General features: G+C 37.2%; 1 protein-coding gene and 1 long non-coding RNA gene across 4 annotated transcripts in view; one reads left to right on the top strand and one right to left on the bottom strand.

Moving 5' to 3' along the window:
- Nucleotides 1–20,883, bottom strand: part of pparg (peroxisome proliferator-activated receptor gamma) — a 44,970-nt gene that overhangs the window by 5,464 nt on the left and 18,623 nt on the right. For all 3 annotated transcript variants that reach the window (XM_007549502.2, XM_007549484.2, XM_007549493.2), the window contains exons 2-6: nt 13,454–13,747; nt 13,154–13,320; nt 7,246–7,384; nt 2,325–2,524; nt 53–161 (exon numbers count right to left, since the gene is read on the bottom strand). In XM_007549502.2, the coding sequence (XP_007549564.1) occupies nt 53–161; nt 2,325–2,524; nt 7,246–7,384; nt 13,154–13,320; nt 13,454–13,745 (907 nt within the window). In that variant the 5' untranslated portion in view covers nt 13,746–13,747. The remainder of the gene's footprint in view (nt 1–52; nt 162–2,324; nt 2,525–7,245; nt 7,385–13,153; nt 13,321–13,453; nt 13,748–20,883) is intronic.
- Nucleotides 11,134–13,570, top strand: LOC103136299 (uncharacterized). Its single transcript, XR_476021.2, has 3 exons — nt 11,134–11,282; nt 13,148–13,293; nt 13,480–13,570. It is a non-coding gene; the product is annotated as an uncharacterized LOC103136299 (long non-coding RNA).

Genomic DNA, 20,883 nt, shown 5'->3' with positions numbered 1-20,883 from the left:
ATATTTTACTTTTATTCAACCATCTAAAAATCTAGATTGTGGCTTTACTGACCTCCAGCTGTAACGGTGGACATCTGCTGTTGCTCCCGGGATGGAATCTGCCTACAGTTGATGAACTGCTCCCCTTCTATTAGAGACTTCATGTCATGAATGATGAAAGGCTGCACACACACACACACACACACACACACACACAGAAGATTTTTGTAATTGCAAAAGCATTCCACCTGTTTTCATTCACTAAAAGCAGTTCAATGTTTTACTTTCAGTTTGCAGTGGTTATGTAAAACCTAACACTGTTCAGCCTGCAGACATAAAGCAGGTGAATCAGGGGATACAACAGTTGGTGATAAATGAGAGTACTCAATCAATCACAGTAATAATGCCGATCAGAACTGGACCAGAATGTCTCCAACAGGACTTCCTCCTTCTTCATTGGTTAAAACTTTCATTTAAGCTGGAGATTTGCTGTCAGCACTTCTGTCTTGAGTGGCCATTGTGTTTTGCACTGATGTCAAAGTTTTAATGTTCCAGATGCAACAACACCACTTCAACTGTATTCTCTGCTGACTTGTGCTTTCCTGTTCCCTTTGTCATTTTTTTTTTGTTTTTCATAACTTCACACATGGAAGTAAATATAATAATTGCAATCTGCAATCCTGAACAAAATGAAAAAGCAAAAATATCATATTTGTCATTTAAACAGAACCTAAACACATTTAGATAAAGGAAATTTAGCTTTTTTCTTGTCTCTTATTTTAGTAGTCCTGTAGTCCTGCATTGATGTTTTTTAATATTAATATATTTTTTGGTGGATTCAATCATTGTTATAATGAAAGCGATTCAACAAAACACACAATTGTCTGGTAAAAGGTAACCATCCGTAGCCGTCAGCATGACCTTATCACGGATATGTTGAGCCACCCTCTCTTACTGTCTACTTTTGTGGTTTTCTACAAAAAAAAAAAAAAAGAAAAGAAACACCGAAAAAAAATCCCTCTTTGTTTCCTTACTGCAGAAAAACATTATCAAACAGCAACTAATATCTCAACCTTGGATGCTAAAAAAAATGTAAATATTCCACAAAAGCTAAAATCATTTACTAATAATTTGTGTTAGGAGGTACGCAATGATTTCGTAAATGAGCAAGGCGTGCTTCAAACAAAATGCTGAGCCAGTGTCATTTGGCGGCTATGGCTGAGGCGAACAGTCATAACAAGCTGAACAAAAAGATGCCGAGCAACCTTGAGGACATCAGAATTTACCAGCAGAAGAAAAACTTAGAGTTGCTGCAAAAGCTTTAAAAAATGGCATAAAGAAAAACTACAGCATTAATACTATTCTTTTAATCCTTTGTTATTTCTTATTCATTTGGTATTGAAATAATTTTGCACAGAATTACAAATTTAAGAGATTTTTCGTTATGTTTGGTTGATTTATAATGTCATGACGTGTAATCTGTAAAACCTAGTGGACATTTAACTTGAAAGTTTTGCTTTACTGCATAGCAAAAAAAAAAATCACTTTAGTCTAGAAAAACGATAAAATAGAGTGTAGTGGCTGGTATAGTAGTATATGGCAACCAACCATATGTTGGACAATGAGGTGCCAGAAATAACAAACAACTGAAGAAAATGTAAGAAATAAAAAAGATAAAATCTGAGATTATTTTTTTGACAAATAAATTTCACATTTATTTGTCACATTTATAAATGTGCCATTTTATAAATGTTTCAGTAAATTAAATTAAGTGTCAGCATTAAAACTGTCACGGCATACAGTAAAAAAAAAAAAACAACCTGTTTGTTTCCCTGTCCAACCACCTGTCAGAGATTTTATGTCAGCCAGAGCATGTAGAAACCAGTTGAACCACATCCCCAGTCAAAACAACAACAAAACCCTGCAAAGTGTCCATATGAATGGGGTATTGTGACACAACAAAAATAGCGCTTGATATGTTTGCATGTGCACCTTGGAAAGTTTAACATTTCCTTAATTCAAAGTTTTTAAATGCAGAATTTCACATTTTTATTTTGTGCAACAATTGCCAGAAGGCAGAGCAGACGTGACGGAAACTGGTTCAGCAGCTCAGATTAGAACAGAGCAGGAATGCACAGCGACTGCACGTAAACTTAAAAATACAAGTAGTTCATAACTTAAAGACTTTTGACAGAACTTGGTAATGAAGCTAATAAAGATTTATTCTCCATCATGTTTGTTCTTTTTAGATATTTCATAAAGCTGTCCAATTGGCAGTGGTGTCTTAATGTGACTGATGTTACCAATAGATAAAAGTAGAACGGAAATCGGCCCGCCGTTCTTACCACTTTTTCTCCCGTCTTCCCAGAAAGGATTGCCCTGGCCTTGGCTTTGGTAAGGGGGAAATACTTCAGATAGGCTTCGTACAGATGCCGGGCCAGAGCCCTTAGATCTGCAGCCTCCGGGTGCATGTGCTCCATGTCAGACGAGAACTCAGCCAACAGCTTCTCCTTCTCCGCCTGAGGCATTCGGCCAAAACGAATGGCTGGGAAAGAAAGCAGAAATGTATGTTAGCGCATGTAGAAAACAAGTATGCAGAACATTAAACACTCTGTCCACTATTTTATTTGAAAGGAAAATAGAAAGAAATATCCAAGTTATGAGAGTGCAAATGCAAATATCTGCAAAAAGTGAATACGAAAAGAGCACTCTGCATTTAAGCTGCAACCCTACGTTTGTTAGCAGACTGAAATTTGTATTTTTTCAGTAAGTGCTAACAGTGTTTTCAGATTTAAATAAAAAAAAAAAAAACTGTCTGAAGTGATTTAAAAATGAACTGCATTTGTGCTAAAAATGCTATACTGACCTTATTTCATTTCTTGCATTTAAGAAATACAGAAACACAGAAACTTTACTTTAAAAAGCCTTCTCCTTTAAATTTGGCTTCTGTTCTTAGATTCCTAAATAAATATCCAAGTGTGTTGTTGCTCAGATCTGTTCAGGTTTGTTTGATGGGTTTGTTGGAAGAGCACTGCTGGATCGATTGTCTGTTAAAACTAATCTTGTCCAGTTTCAAAACATACAACAGACCTGATGTCAACGCATTTAATTAAACCTAGAAACAGGAAAACCAATGTGTGATTACTATCAGGCTGCATCCAGACATGAGTTAGCAGACTGAGGTAACTGCTCAGACATTTTCTATAAATAAGTTTCACTGTCTATGTCAGAGAAGGGATAGATCGACTGTTTAAAAGCACATGATAAATGATCCTGCTGAGTTTTTATGAGGTGTGTCTTGTGATGCATTTCAACATGTTCTGCACCTTGATAATGCATTGGTGATTAGGTTTAAACAGTTCACTGAAAGACCTACACTTATCTAATCTTATTTCCCCTCCCCTTTCCTTCTGCCACTGCAGGTGGCATTACAACCGACATTTAAAACCAAAACAGCTGAACAAAGGAGCCCTGATTGAGTTTCATTCACAAAATAAGTCCTATTTTGCGGATAACCAAAATAGGACTTGGTTACAATGGTGAGTCTGAAGAATTAGCCATTAAAAATGCCCCATTATCTATAATGTCACAACAATAATAACTTCAACAATAATAACAGTAGAATAAATTTATGTTAGTTTTTTTATTTTTATTTTTTTTTTTAAGTTTAAAAAGATGCTTTACTTTTCATAAAGCCTAATCAGAAGGAGGTGAAATTTAATGCCATGCCGTGAGAAAGTCGAGACGTTCCATTAAAGTTGGAAATCATTAATTATCCCTCGGCTCAATTTAGACATGAACCATTCTGCTGCAGCTTTATGCAATTGTGAAACGCCGAGTGTGTGGTTGATGCCCACCTTGGGCAAATCAACATGAAACCAAAGCGGACTTGCGTCTCTCTGTGCAACGAGCCTGAGACTGTGACACAGCATACTGGAGAAACCAGTTGAAACTACAGGCTCAGAGATGTCAATCATTGATAAAACAAACGCCAACGCTGTGGCACATTTTCAAAGCTGCTGATACGTTGTTAAGTAATGCGAGGAGGATATGAACAAAAGCAGAGAGAAACGTGCTAGCAACTGGTAGGATGAAAACAAACTAAGTAATTAAGATGTGATAGGAGAATGTCTGGCAGGTTTTCTGTTAAATCCTGAAACCATGAGTGCTTCATTTGACACCTGACGTTTGTTACAGTAAATGCCTGACATTTTTTTTCTCAAAAAGTCACTTCCATGGAACAGGAAGAATAGATCATGAGAAAAAAAAGATCTTGCACAAACAGAATTCCTTTTAGAATTCATTAAAAACAATCCTGATTGACACTTTAAGGATGAAGCTCCTTTCTACTGAGTGAAGGCGTCGAGCTCAAAATGTCGTCAAACCAAAATCCCCGCATAGTCTGAGGGAGCAGATATAAAACTTGAGGGGCTTAATTTTTCCTGACTGTTCTATCTTCTTTCTAGAACAAGAGTTGTTTGTCTGGACTCATTTTAAGAGCAGCTAAAGCCATGCTAATTCAAAGATGATTTCTTTAAGTTCTTTTAAATATTAAAGATTATTGGCTTTTGATGATTTCCATCATTTAGTTTATAATTTATTATTTTAATCATGTTTATTTTATATTTTCTCTTTGTGAATTGCATATATGTTGAAGGTACCATGTAAATAAAACTCATTTACTATTTACAAAGCAGGAGAGGAATAAAAGAAACTTTTGAATGGGATGAAAACATTCACATTTGATGATTTTGTCTTTAGTCAATGAGTAATTATTCTCATTGTAATAGAGTTCATAGTTCACCAGCATCTGCAACACTATTTTGAGCAGCAATAAATGTTCATTTGTGAACACGTCTCACCTGTAGCTGCCAGCAGAGGTCAAATTTTTACTTCCATTCTTTGAATTATAGTAAAAATACAAAACCAAAGGACTCTCAGAATTAATTAAAAGCCTGGCTGGATTTCACTTTTTCACTCTTGAAACTTTCATGACTTTAAGAATGCATACAACTCAAGCTACAGTTAAGAGGGGATTTCATGCACGCTCATGTATTCTGCATGCAAGACATTCAGCAGGGTGTGCAAATGTGTACAGGCGGTTTAACTAAAGTATGAGGTATTGCTCTGGTAGGTTTACAAAAGGTTGTCGTCGTTTCATAGTAAAATGAGTTGCTAATAATCCTTAGATCTCACCAGAGGTTAAAGAGTCAAGCGGTTGAGGTTGGCCCACCCTAACAGGTGCGACAAAATGGACAAGAGAATTGGGGAAATGACACTCGAGCACACCCGAGTGAGCTCATACAGTCACCAAACACACGTGAGGAGGTGGAGTCAGTCAAGCCTCAGTGACCAACAATGGCTTCTGAAATAAAAAGCAGCAACTAAACAGTGGTGGGTGAGGGACGAGATTACACCGTTCAGCCCTGTTTTCACGTTGCATTTTTGCTGTGGATCCAAGTTTTGTAACAATAATTTCACGTAGTTAAAATAAAACTAAATGTGTTAACAGAAAGAAGCAGAAAGAATAATCAGGATTTTGGTGGACTTGTTGATAAGCTTGTGTTAAATTAAGCATGCACAGCTTGGCTTTTATTTTTTTTTACCTAAAAAGATAACATGCATTAAACAATCAAAACGCTCAAGATGGCCAGAGCGGATTTACTATGCTTCATTGAACAAGTTAGAATAGGATTTTGGGCTATACAGAACATGCTTGTTACAGTTTTTGTAGAAAATAATTCTCAGATGAGATTTCATTTTTTGCTCACTATTTTGAGCTCCTTTCAGAATGATCTGATACGTAAAGACACTTTAACTTTTCTTCTGGAGACTAAGACCGACCACCAATAAAGAGGGACCAGTTCACTCTTTTCTGCCTACATTCTCGACACATCATCATTGTTTTTACAAATAGAGTGTCAGGGAGATTTCCTTAAACAAACAACTCCCCAGGAAGGTGATGACAATCTGGAGCACATATTTGCAGCTGAAGCAGCACGAATATAAAAGCTGCACCAGGCACCTCAAGAGACTTACCTGTGTTTATTTAAAAAGTCTTGCCACTTGGTCATGAAAACCCAGAAAGGAAAAATTTAACACACTGGTGGGTATTTGGAGTTAGCTGTTGACCACAGCCTCATTTTTGATCACCTTTAAAAGGTATCAGGTACACAGAACCAGCAACGCGAACTAAGACATGATGCAAAGTCTGCGATGAAAACCCGAGACCACAGAAGAAGCTAGTGGCAACATATAGGGCAGTGAGGTGACAAGCTGCAGACCTTGAAGACTAAATGTGCAGCAGTGTGGCCAGCAGTGTGCACTCTGTTCTCAGGGGGGCATCTGGGGCAAGAGGAGTTATGTAGAGACACTTCAAAAAAGATCCGACTTTTTCGACCTAAAAGTTAATTTTTTTTTTACAGTCAACACATAACTGGGTTTTGTTCCTTAGAGCCATTGTTAGCAGAAATAATTAAAAGTTGCCATTTTCTGTATGACTTCAGTCTCTTATTACTGCGGAGGAATTTTGCCCTTTACTTCTGCAAAACTTTGCTTCAGTTTCTTTCCATCTTTGTGGAAATGTGTTTGTGCACCATTTTGTTAAGATGCTACCACAATATTTCAACAGGGTGACCACCCGGATTTTGACCCAGTCCGTGCTTTAAATTGCAAATTCTCAGAATTACTTTCCATAATTGTGTTGTAGATTAGCTGCTATGTTTGATTTCACTGTTGCATGACTCAGTTTGGGCCATATTGAACGGGCTAAGCTGGGGTGAATTTGCTGGTATCTTCACTCCTGGGAAGATTTGGTTTCTCTCCTAAATGTTTTAGCAGAAACATTTACTATTTTATAATAATCTCTACTTCATACTTTATCTGTACTTTATATTTCATAATAATCTCTTTAGAAAGATGGACTGCAATTTGTTTGGACATTGCCTTCTTGCCCTTTCCAGATTGATTATTAGCAGCTATAATTGCTTCTCTAAGATCACTGCTGATATATTTCTTCTCTGAGATTATGTTGTTACACACCTGTAAACTATGAACCAGCAAACTGCCCAAACTTCTCCTTTTATAGAGACGGTGACACTTGCTGATAATCAGCGCACTGAGTGCATTTGATTAGCAGAACCTGTTGCTACTTTCAAATCCTATGAAAACAGAGAGTTTGCACTCATCTTTTCCTTTTTATGCACCATTATTCTTCCATGAACGGATCGAGTTAAGAATAAAAAAGCACAGATATCCCAATCTTACCGTTGTGTGACATCCCAACGTTGAGGCACTTCTGGAAACGGCAGTATTGACATTTGTTGCGTGACTTCTTGTGAATGCGACAGTGGAGATCACAGTGATCGTACACCAGCTTTAGCCTGATTGTGCGTCTGAAGAAACCCTGTGAGGCGAAAAAAAGGACAGTCAATGCAAATCCAGTGGACACGCTTTGTTAACTTGTAGGACCAAAGTGCAGTAAATTTATCAATAAGAAAGGTAAAAAAAATATTCTCAAGCCAAAATGTCAGCTTTTCTGACACCATGTTTAAACTTGAGATACATCAATGTAAAGTAAACACATGCTTTTATTGTTTGATCTGATGGAAAATAAATCTTAATGCCCACAATTTTATGTAAAAAAAAGAGTAGACTGTATTCCAAGGTGTACTTTTATACGTTTAACCTTAGAACCAGAAAAGTCATAAGATCTGCTCTTATCTCAGCAATTAAGTTTCCTGCCACGGTCAAACTCCCAATGCACACACCTTGCCAAACATATTCTGAAGACAGTTTTTGTTTCCTTAATATGAACTCAGCAAACAGATAAGTTGAGTAGGATCAACAATAAAACCAACAAAACCTTAAAGCTGCACTGAAAATGTGATGTGCGTTTAGAAACTCCCTGCTGAGTTCTTTGGGAATGCTTGTCCGTTTTGACATCTACACCACGATCCAGATGTTCCTTGTTTAATCGCAGGTTATTTAGAGAAGGAGGAAGTTAAAGGGGGTCAAGCCTCCGCCTCAATAAAGAATGTTTTCTATTTTGAAACAATTAAGGGATTGCCTGCTTGGCTGACCCCCTTCTTCTGGTGAGTGTCCCCTGAGACTTCAGCAGAACAATAACTGCTGTAACTCACTTTCATTCAGGCCAGAAAGTTATGACATGACGGAGTGGCAGAAAGACACAAACCCCCTTGTGCAGCCACAGAACTAACAGTGTCAAAAACGAACAAATGCAAACATAGGCGCCTGGTTATTGAAATGTATTAAGCAATCCTCCACCCCCACATCACAGCATTCAATCCCAGAGGGCCTAAAAAAATCCTACCAGAAGAAAGAAATACGGTTTTCTGTTGATTAATATGTGTCTCACAGATATGAAATATTCATCGAACAGCTCATGAGACAAATTGGTCTAATTTGGCAGCGTGGCTGTCTTTCCTCAGTGGCAGACATCCTGAGTTTGAACCTCTGTAAAACCTTTTTGAAATTTTTGTTCTGTTGGTTCTAATCTAATTACACCAATAGAAAGAGATTGCATTGTTTTAAAACATTGTTTCAATAATCAACAGGTAATTTAATCTGTATGCATGTCGCTGAGCAGAAGTGACTCTGTTGTAGATTATCAACTGGCCTAAACTGCTTTCAGCCCACACCTGCAATACTGCAAAAGGTTTTCTACTGTATTTTATCTGATTTAAGGTGAGTGATAAATGTGGCAGTGATAAAAGTGCAGCTATAACACTGATACAAATTCTGTTGATGTTACCTTTCACCTTCATGGCAGTAAACTGACTGAAGAGATGATTGACATGACAGTGGGATTAAAATTGAAAATGTATTTGTCACTTTTATTTTTTGCTGGGTAGTTTAAAAAAATAATGCAAATTAAGTGGAAATGTGTCTGACTGTGAGACTGCAGGGAGAAATAGGGGAGCAAAAACGTGTTTGCTCTCTAAATTTATTGATCTTTTGCTTCTACAAAAATCAAAATCAAAGTCTGTCGAGCTCAGAGTACATTGTGTATTATGAAGCCTAACAAAACACAAACTTTTAAGTATTTAAAAAATATATAGATATTATAATAGGAATGTCAAATATCAAGCAAAAGGGTTAATGGTGAAGAAACTGTTAAATGTTAAAGTGAGCCCAACAAAAAAATGATTGGTGAAAAAACAAAGCTTTCCAAATGTTATTAAACAGAAAGACTATTTGAGATTGAAGAATGAGATCCAAAAAAAAAAAATGAAAAGGGAGCTTAACCTCTAAAAATTGTCCACAATGTGAAACGTAACAGCACAACGTTTCAAAGTAGCAACGTCTTTGCAACTCAGTGCATCACAGCATAATCCTCCTACAGGGTATCACTCGCACAAACAATGGCTGATGTGGGGAGATGTAGAGAGAACAATAATTCACAAAGAACATCTTTCATAAAACCCACATGCCAAAAGTACAGTATAAGACTTATCTAAACCACATGAGGTTTTGACATCTGTGGACTGCTCTTACAGTAGCCCCTTCAGATAGTGTTAATTTAACTCCATTAAATGGTTTTTAAAACAATGAGTTCTTAGTTGAAACTTGGTTGTTTGTTTGAAAACGCAGGTGTTTAGATTAAACAGGATGTGGGGTCTTTGTTGCTCACTCTGACTGATGCTCAAGACCATCTTTGAAGAAGGGAACCCCCTCAAAGACGTTCCGACTGACAGAAGTAGCTGAGTTGATTGTTTGGATATGTCATTTTTACATACAAATTGTTGACTTATACATACTAAAATATATCATTTTTATTTTAATGTTAAAATACATCCCGATTTAATTTGTAGCTGATAATGATGACCTGTACCACACACCGACCAAACGCCTTAAAGTTTCATTCAAATCAATCGGAGCAAGCAGTGGATTTGTAGTACAACAGTTTGTTGTACTAAATGTTAAAGTACAACACCATTTAAAACAAAAATGAATAACGTTCTCATGTTGTTAGTCAAAATTTGTATTTTGTCTTAATATTAGATGACTTAATGGCTTTGCTTTTGTGGGATTTACATTTTTCTGCCTTAAAGTAAATCCTGACATTTAGCAAGGAACAAGAAATATATATTGGTGTGTAGCAATAAAAAGGGATTTTTGTAAAGATGGATTAAAAAAAATAAATAAAAATTAGCTCACAGGTACATATAGATTTTAGTACACACTTACATGCCTTTCATGTAAGTTTCACTTTAAACCTGTGAAACCTTCTTGGAACCAAAGTATAAGGTGAGTACCAAGTACTACTGCTGAAACTGAAAATCCTTCTCATTTATGCTTGGAACATAGTGTCACAATTTATAGTTCAACTTCCTATAATGTCAAAATATTTCAAAGAAAATGGAAATATGTCTGACACTTCACCCACACTCTATCAGTTATTTATACTCCTTACAGACAGCACAGACAGACACACCGACAGAAAGTTAAAGGGCTGGCTCGTTGTACGCAGAGGCAGATACCGGTGTTGAGTGGAAAAATGCATGGGGCTTGTGGTTAGAGTGACAGACATCAGAAAGATAGAAAAATGCCCACTTCTCTCTGGGCATAATACAATTATTTATTCCACCGACATATGGCAGATAACATGGTGACACAGAAAAAGGAAGCGACCAGCACAGAAGCAGCTTAGAGAATCAGAGACAACAACTGTGACACTGGTTAACATTTCCTGGCAGTATTCTGAGGTTTTCTGACTGTCAGGGTTTTTTTTTTTTTCTTTTTTTCTCAACCGAGGCATTACCTTTTGAAACAAGCAATAAATAATTTGTTTGCTGGTGTGGACTTGAATTGACTTCAGAGTTACAGAGAGGATTTATTAAAGTATGGAAAATAAGCTATCTGAAACAAACTGGCTCCATGTGAAAATATGCCTCTCCCTCCCCTCACTAAATCATGAATTAACAGTGATTAAACACAGGCTGAATTAAATTTAACCAGACAAATTAGCCCTGATTACAGACAGGCTTGTAGAATCAAGAAATCACTTAAGTAGAACCACTCTGATTAAAGCAAGTAGACTAAAAGATCCTGAGAAGCGATACATCATGCTCTTATATGAACAAACTCAATAAGTCATAAAAGGGCCTGGAAGTTTCTAAGACGTTGGAACCCCAGGAAAGAAAAGTGAGAGCAATTCTGTAAAAAGGAAGAAAATATTTAATAGTGGAGAACCTTTCCAGAAGAGTAAGGCCTATCAGAACTACTCCGAGTGTTGCACTGCTGACTCACACAGGAGGTCAGGAAATGAACTTTGGAAAAAAGTAAGTAATTCAGGTCTTACCCGTCTCCGCTAAGATTGGTGTTCATAATTACAGAAAAACAAAGACTTGGAAAAATGATATCTATTGCAAAGGGGGAGTTTGAAGGCCAAATCACTGCTGACTAAAGAACATTAAGGCCCAAATTTCATCTTAAAATTCCCCATACATATGGCGAAATATTTCCTGAACTATTAAGACAGTGGTTTAACTCTTTGAAAAGTGTTGGTCTGTTACATTCAATATAAAACTAACTGCATTTTAAACAGAACGCCATAGCTAAAGTTAACCATGGTGATGGTCATGTGACAGTCTGGTGCTGCTTTGTTGCATTAGGACCTGGACAACTTGGAAGAACTGATAGATCCTGCAATTCGAAATCATGCTGCTGGTAACAATGACATGAAACAACTTGCATGCTTTGTTATTGAAACTTAGGTACTAACTAGAGGTTTCCTATTAGAAACATGTAAAGTTTTTCACTTAAGAAAGAGAAAAATAATCTTTAGAATCAGTTTTCTCGTTTCTCGACTGGTTATGTCATTCATGATAAGCATAATTCACCTTCAAACCTATCAATGCTGTTTATCACTCTGCTTTAAGATTAATCTCTGGAGGAAGCCCACAGCAGGACGTGCTACATTAACCAACTTTATTGCCAGCTGTTCCTGTTGGATGCAACCAGCACTTCCACGTATTTCCCAACAAGCCAATTCCAAATTCTTCAAACATGCTTACCTGGAATTTTACTGATAAAAAAATTAACCACAATCATGGCTATAAATATTAGTACAGATACACTTCATACCTGGAATATTCAACAACTGAATTTCTTTCTCAGTAAAAAAAAAAAACAAAAAAAAAAACACTCATGTTATAGAAAAGAGTTGCATGACAGAAGAGAAGCGATTATGAAACTGTAGAGCACCATGAGACAGGAAACCCACTACAAAGAGTCAGTGCTGATTAATTTTTGGATCATTTCAGGTGGTGTTGTTTGTCCATTGCTAATTTCTGGATATATCATTTTAGTTTCTGTCATTTTATACTAATAGTTTATATTTTATGGGGTCTTGAACTGATTCTTTAAAGAAAAGAAAGTCCCTTAAATTCATTATAGAAGATAACAAGGCATGTGTATCTCAAAAAATGATCACATCCTTGGAATAATATACTCATATGCAGACAGTGTTATGCATTTCAGTTTATTTTGAAACCCAAAATTATATTTTTAAAAAATTTGAATGTTACAGAAAGCCTTTATAAAACACTGTCAATAAGAAATCATCACCCTACTGAACAGCATATCCATGCACTGTACAGTATGAACACTCAGTACTTGCTCGGGGTTCCTTTTGCATGAATTACTGCGTCAGTGACACAGAGACGATCAGCCAGTGGTTCTGCTGAGGTTTGAAGGAAACCAAGGTAGCTATAATAGTGGCCTTCAGCTCATCTACGCTGCTGGTTCTGGTGACTCTCATCTCGTGTAAACATACCTGAATACAACTCTGTGAACAGCAACTTCTTTAGCAATATTGTTTTTTATGGCTACACTCATTGACTATCTGAGAACTGTCAAGTCAGCGGTCTCCTCCAGGTTTCTATAGGCCATAAAATAGAATCAGTGTTTTTATTCGTGCCGAGTTATGCTCTACTTTTCTGATAATCAAAATGAGTTGAGTTTTCATCAGTTTGTGCCAGAATTATCTGATTAAAATGGATCGTCATGTCTGTGAATTTAATTCACATTTTGAATTAAATTACCCTGCCAATGATTTTTTTTTTTTTATTTATTGAGAAAAATCTTTATTCAAAGAGACACCTTTGATTAATTAATATACCTGCCATTTACTGTATCTTTTCAGGCCTACCTTACAGCCCTCACAGGCATGGACCCCATAGTGAAACCCCGAGGCTTTGTCTCCGCACACGCGACACTCGATGTTCAACGCTGAAGCTGATGCATCGTCTGGGAACTTGGAGAACAAAGGGTTGTCAGAGTACTGTGGCGGTGACTCTGGTTCCATCTTAATTGGGTCTAAAAGAGGAAAAAAAAACACATTTCAAATTTATGACTATTGATCATTTAGTTGCTTCAACCAGCAGTAGCTTTCTATTCTACTCTTCGAATCTACAAAATTTTTAATCGGAGCAAATTAAGCTGAACTTACTGTGCGTCTCCATCTCTGTCCTGTAGCTGTGCATGTTTGTGTAGTCCATGTTCGTCAGGTGTTCTTCACTGAGCGGAGGACTGATGTCGTAGGCCAAGCCGGCAGATGAGATGGCGGATACAAGCGGGGGAGACAAGGAGGAAGGGATGGAGGAGGAGGAAACGGAGGCATAGTCTGACGTGGACAAATGTTTCATGTCGAGGTAGTGGGGGCTGTCGTCCAGCTCTGGCAGGTCCACTGTGCTCAGGCTGAAACCGACCGGCCACGCTAGGAGCTGCTGGGTGTCCACCATGTCTGTGGCGCAAACAGAAGAGATAAGAAAGCATTAAAAGATGCAACACAAACTACTCCTGATTACATGAGTGTTTGTGGCTTTTCAAAAACACAACTGTTGAATAAAGACAGTGGAAATCTGAAGCAAAGAAGATTAAGCATGCCTGTAAACTACAAGTCCACATACAGAATTCTGCTGAAGGTTAATCATTAAAAATGTCTCCTCGGAAAAGTTCAAAACATTAGGGCGTGCATGCACACTCCCATGCAAACACCATGAGGAGTACCCACAGTCCTCCCGCTTGCTCTTGAAGTATGTCTGTTATCATGCAAACAGGGAGGCAGACTGTGTCACGGGGAGAACAAGACGAACTCTGGCACTGAGGAACGTCTCCTCTGCTCAAAACACTGTCTTCCTCTCATGCTGTTTGGGTGCCTAGTGGTGCGATTGCCCAACTAAAGGACACGGAAAGGAGGCCAAGGATACATGACTTGATATAAGGCACAAAAAAATAACTGCCTTTTTTGAGCGCTAAAACATCTACGGACTTATTAAGACTTAAGAATTTTTCTTACTATATTCTCATTTTCTGAATACCTTCACTGTGAAAAATGGGAGGTACTTAGTAAACATCTGTATCTATTTATTATCTTTATTTAGAACTGTGAAAAATGGGAGGTACTTAGTAAACATCTGTATCTATTTATTATCTTTATTTAGATTCAGAACTAGTAGATAACTAAATTTATCAGCATCCCTTTTCATTACCACTGGTCTGCTCACCATAGTTACAACTTAGCTAGATTTGTTTTTGTTGGCACAGATCATTGAAGGTGTTTTCATCCAAAATGGACAGACATTGGAGGAAAAAAAGTCAGCCGAGATTATCAAAGTCCAACCAACCATCAGAGGGTACTAGCGTCCACATGAAAGCAAACCAAATAGAAAGCTTTACGCCCCGAGGGTAAGTTTGCCCAAGGCTGTGGTGTAATGCAACAATTTACAGCATGTTGGGAGATTGGGATTTTTGCTCTCGTCATCCTCTCAGCAAGTAAAGCACCATTAAATCAAGCACAGGCCAAATACAAAATATCAGCTAGATAAAAAAAATATTTTCAGTCAAATGTTAATAACGGATTTGATTAGCAATAAAGTTTTGTTCTTCCATGATCTAATGTATAGCATATGACAAATGCATTCATAACCTTGCAACCTTTTTTCCAATTTTGTCAAAGACTTCAGTAGATTTTATTTGGATGTACATAATTGACTTATGTTCTTCAAACTGACTCTGGAGCTGCATATGGTCCTTAAGGCCCTTGACTGTGGTGCGGTAAGGTAATTTTATTTATATAGTACATTTTCAGCAACAAGGCAATTAAAAGTGTTTTACATGAATTAGAGGAAATACAAATACAACTGTGGTTCCTGAATAACCAAAAACCAAAAATTTACTAATGTTTATCAATACAAATGCATTAAAAAGTGTTTTTTCCTTTGCGTTTTTATGCAATTCATGCAAAAGAAAATTAACAAAAATATGACTAGAAATACAAAATGAATGTTTTCTTTTTTATTAAATAATTTGTTGTAAAAGGGCCACAAGAATATCCCATATGTGTTTGAATACTTATATGTAATGTTTTTATTTAAGGTAAAGTGCAATAAACTTTGTAAAATTATTTACAAAGTCACTGATTTTATTTCGAATAAATAAAAAAAAACAGAAAAGAGATCAGCAACTTTCACAAATAATCAATGGATCCATAGCTCTGTTCAGTGAATGTAACCTTTATAACCTGTACAGATTCTCAAAATAACCCCCAATCAACCATTCAGATACTGATTTGGAACGAAAACAAAGCAAAGAATGCTAATTATGCAACAGGACACAACGAAAATAGTAGGCTCAGATGGCACAGTAGCACCCGGTATGATAATGACTTCCACTGGCTCCAAAGATACTTGGCAAAACAACCCTGTGGAACAAACATCCTCTTCTCTCAAACACATATTGTTTCCTTTTCACTTGTTTTGAATGTGGCAGCAAAAAATCTGTGGGGTCCACTTAAAATTCACATGGGCTGAGGTATTGTTCGACTACAAGCAGAGGAATGGTATGTGCATAAGTGTGTGAAACTGATGACTATTAATACCCGAAGAAACCTGGTTATTTTTCCTTTTGCTGGAGAGTTGCCAGCTGATGCAGAATTAAAATAGACTGAGGAAGAGACTGTTGAAGAGAGTGACTTGTGCTCTGCTTGGCATCGAGTTATTAGATGGAGAAAGAAATCCAGTGGGAAAGAGAGGAGCTCCAGAGGCAAAAGGCAAGAGAGATAAAGCAATGGGTGACAGAAAGCAAGTCCCTGGGCTGGTGGAAGGATTTAAGGATTTGAACTGCACTCTGGAGACTCTTAAGAAAACTCTCATCTGAGGAAATTCATGCTCTGTGTTCAGCACAACATGGGAAAAGAAAAAGGAAGGCGACTGCAGTGAAACAAAACTTTTTCAATTATGTCGTAACTGAGGGTGAAAACAAGTTCGGGCTCAAACTTCTCTTCGGAGGTTGTGCATCGAAACAGTGCCATGCAAAATCTTTTCAAGTTTGAATCTATGAGTATTGTGTAGGAAAACAAGTTGTCAGGCTAGATAAAAGGTGACAAATTATTAGTAAGGGGTGTTTGGTTTGTGTTGCCTTAGTAGAGGCGTGTTCATGTCAGCACGTGTGCAGGAGCTGCAGTGGTGTCTCCTGCCGCTTCTCGGTTTCCACGTGTCAAGGCTTGACTTCGAGGTAGACGTACAGTTTGGATAAATGCTTTCTATTATTTGGCACTTCAGTCGTGACACACTAATAGTGTTTAAACCCAAAAAGGCCAAGCAAGTCTGGCAGCCACAAGCTCCTTTCACTCTGTGTTTGTCTTAAAGGGTGAGTTTTCCAAGAAAGATATTTAAAAGAAGAACGCAGGTTTTCTTACTGTAAAGAATTACTGAAGTAGTTAAGGTAAATAATTTGCAGACACAAACTGTTCTTCAAGTTGTTTAAGAGAGACTGTGCCACTGTCAACACAGCTAGAATGCAACCACTTTGGAAAAAAGAGGTGAAATCAAGGGAAATATGTGAAATCATCCCTAAGGAACAAAGTTGCAAAACCAATGTAATGTTCAAGATGCTCAGATTTCTTCACAACAGATATGGCTTTTTCCAAAATGGTCAGACACAAAGGAGCAGGATAAAATTACTCAACAGACTGCATAGTCCCTTTCAAAACAGTTCAAATCGTTCCAATTTTTTTTACATTTCATAATGCTAAAACTAAAATGTCCAATGTATTTTATTCTGGTTTATAAAAGACCAGCACTGAGTAATAGTAACTTGTGCAAATACACGTATAAATGAAACATAGGAATACATAACTTTAGCATTTATAAAATTAGTAGAGTCTGCTATGTAAATAGTTCTCGGTATGAGCACAGCTCAGCTGTTCTGCGAAGGCCTCAAAGGTTTGGCTTCGGCTGTGAAGACCAAGGAACACAGCATACACGTCGGAGATAAAGGAAACAATTGTGGAGAAGTTCAAAGGAGGGTTAGGTAATAAAACCATACCCTAAACTCTGAACTTCTAATGGTTTGTTCACACGGCAACAATAAAAAATTGTTGGTGGATTTTCAAAACCTTAGAGACAATAACAAGTTTGATCCTACAGTGTGTTGTGTATATCCATATGACAAAGACAGTCATATGATAGTTTGTGGACTCTTTATAACAGAGAAAAAACAAAACAAAAAGAGGTCTGCAAAGTCCACCATCCTTCTATTTCTGGTGCACCATGGCAGTTGTTTTGTCTTCTGTATTTGGGATGCTTCTCAGTTTTTTCCTTACCTTACTTTCTGATTGGCTACATGTCACATTCAACAGACTCATTTGTCCTCGAGGAACACCTGGGATTTCTGGCCAAGACAATTCAACGTGCTCAATATCCCCAATTTGAGGGTAGAGCAGTCCCAACGTCCTTCCAAGCAGACTAGATCAGTCTTAAGATTACAACATTATCTTTACAGTCATCAAGGCATCCTTAACATTTATGGAAGGGGAAGATTTGGTCAAAGATCAGCATAATACCAAAACCAAGAAATCAAATTTGACAGGAAAAAGCCAAGAGGCTAATGGTAACTCAGGAGGAGATACAAAGATTAACAGCTCAGATGAAAGACCCTGTCAAAAAAACTATCAGTCCACAAACATGGGCTTTATACAAAACCCACATTTTGTATAAAGCTCTGGTCAAATGAAAACAACTTTTAAGGTTTTTGTCCCTCATGACACACTATGTGAGTGTGCAACGCTAACACAACCCTGACTGAACTCTCTAAACTTGCTGTGCGACTTTGAAGTGACAACATCCATTTCACTTAGGAGTATATGTCGGAAAGGCCCAGTCAAAGTCCAAACCGAAAACCAATCAATCCCAAATGAAATGCATCCCATATAAATGAGTTACAGCTATTTTGCTGTGTTATGTTAAACCCTCCCAAATAATTCTGGTTACAATTGATGAAATGTGAAATGTTCAAGGTGAACACTTATCAGGCGCTGTGGCTGGAGTCCTTATTTATCTCATGATTATTTCTTGTGAACTTTATTATTTATCTTAATTTGAAAATCATTTAATTTGTCACTCAAATGTTTCACCCCCTTCTTATAGACAAGCTTTTTGAAAACATACACATTTGGTAAACGGTTTCAACTGTCTATTTCCATAATCCGTACCAACTTTAGGTACAAAAGGACATCCTGGGACCCAAGACTGTTTTTGTTTTTTTTGTTTTCTGATATGAAGTTCTACGGATCTAAACAGTCATTTGAAACTTCTGTACCGAAGAGAGATCATCCAACAATGCACATAACAAACAGCAATGTTTTCAAATAAATCTCAGAGTCCTATGATAAACTGTCTCCAAAGTATTTAGGTTTGAGAATAAGTGTGGATATAAAGCACAACACCATAATCCAGAACAGACAAAACTGTAGCAACAACAAGTCTCTCCTTGAACTTAAAGATCTGTCCAAGGAGTGAAAAAGTTGAGCTTTTTCACCAACATCTCAGCATGAGGTGCAATAGAAAAAGAATAACGGAGGAGGAAATGTAAATATTTATATTAAAAGACACATTCAATCTGGGAGCCCTGAAAAGTGGTGATTGTTTGAAAGTTATGCAACGTAAATGTTGAATTTTGTTGAATAAGCCCCAAATAATAGTAAAGAAGCAACAGAACCGTTTAAAACCCTTCTACCACAATCATTAGTGGAAGATTATTTCAAGCTACACTACACTTATCAAAGTGAGTTTTGAACGGCAGAGATGCTAAGACATAAAGCAGCCTGGCTTATTGTAATATGTGGGAGACAAAAGGGAAAACCTGCTCCGCCACATTCAAGGCCTTTGCACTTTTATTTGCTCTGTTTGAACAAAAAACTACCCACCTTGTTTCAGGGCGAGGACTAAACAGCTATTATCAACCACAATCAATCACTTTGAAATATATGGAAATATCTCTTCACATGATATTAAAAACTACAGAAGCAAAACAAAGGTGAAAAAAAAGGAAGGCTAACTACAGTCGAATGAAATATTTGTTAAATTTAGCTCAGAGCTACACCTGTCTTCACAAGGTTATTAAAGCAGTGACAAGTTGCAATATATTTGCAGTGACAAGTTGCAAAATATTACACCTCTTGACGAGAGGACGCTGTTTTCTCTTTGCTCCCTTAACAAGTAAACCATATGTTGTCAAAGGTGTTTATTCTTGAAAGTTTTTCATTTGTGTGTGACTGTGTGTGTGGCAGGGAATGAAAGCGAGAGAGGCAACGCTCAGCCCGAGTTCTGTGACTTCCTGACCTCTTCATGTAAAACAGCATGTGGTTCAGAGTCAGTGACTAAAACAAAGACATGCCCGCCTGCTCGTCTGCTTCGCAGTCCCCACATTTTCTTTGAAAAGATTAGAGAGCTTGATTTTTGCCTGATGAGTCCCATGTTAAGAATATGTGGGACTCTGGAAACATCATGTGCAGTAAGACATTTCTTTTTGCGGTTTGTCTGACTAAGCCGCCTAGTTTTTGAAGTCAAGTGTTTTTTTGTGTCACCGGAGGGTAAAAACATAAAAAATAACCAAAAAGTCTGTGTTACTCTTCAGGAAACTGGCACTTTTTTTTATTCTGCTGGTGTGAAGCCACTAGAGGCAGATTCACCAGAAAGGGCCTTCCCCCTTCTACACATGAATGATCAAGTAGGAGAGTATTGGAAAACCAAGTGTCAAGTGGAGGTCTGGACTGCCCTCTTGACAAGACCGAAAGTCTAGACCGAGTCTGAAAACCCACCTGGTCTGTTGGTACCAAACTTACTCATATGGAGCCTTCAAAGCTTGGCATTGTGGGAGGATAGAAACCGCAACGTTCGTCTGCCAGACAACCTGTCTCTGATTTCTATTTGATTTTGTCAGTAAAATCTCCTCATTTCAACTTTAGATAAACCTAAAATCAAATCCATCTTGTAAAGGATCTGCCTTATCACTAGCAGAATATATGGTAGGATTTTGTTTTGATTAACTAGCTTGATTCTTTTCAGCGCATGTGTTCATTAATGCTAGTTAATAGGCTGGATTTTATAGTTTTTACATTTTATGGCAACATTTTCATATCTACCTTCACAGTGTTAGAAGTGATGGCAAGAAATGGTCAAAAAAATGTAGTGATTGTTGGTGTTGCAATACTGTTATTTTTCTAAATAGATGTGAGCAAAAACATAGAATAAATACCCACTAAAGTCACTTAAAGTAGTTTCTGTGCAGAACGTGATACCAGTTTGACTTTCTGGACTTTACAATGAGAGAACAAAAAGCAGTTTGATTGGGTAGTTCTGAGTGTTTTTGTTGTTGTTTTTTTTTGTTTTTGTATAATTTATGTCATTAGTCAATACTTAAAACTAAAAATAAATTCATACTCTTTTGTTTAAGTACCCAATGATTTTTTTCTTTGCCCGGTGGAAAATGATCCTACATTTTAGTGAATGAGTAAACTAGATCTGGACCCATAAGTCTCACATGACCAATTTAAACATGTTTCCTCCTCTTCAGTTCGGTTAGAGGAATTCTAATAGT

This window comes from Poecilia formosa, unplaced genomic scaffold (genome assembly GCF_000485575.1).
Source record: "Poecilia formosa unplaced genomic scaffold, Poecilia_formosa-5.1.2 Scaffold2, whole genome shotgun sequence".
In the NCBI taxonomy this organism is placed as follows: Eukaryota; Metazoa; Chordata; class Actinopteri; order Cyprinodontiformes; family Poeciliidae; genus Poecilia; species Poecilia formosa.
Note: the sequence above shows the minus strand (reverse complement) of the source record. Positions and strands in the feature narration are given on the sequence as shown.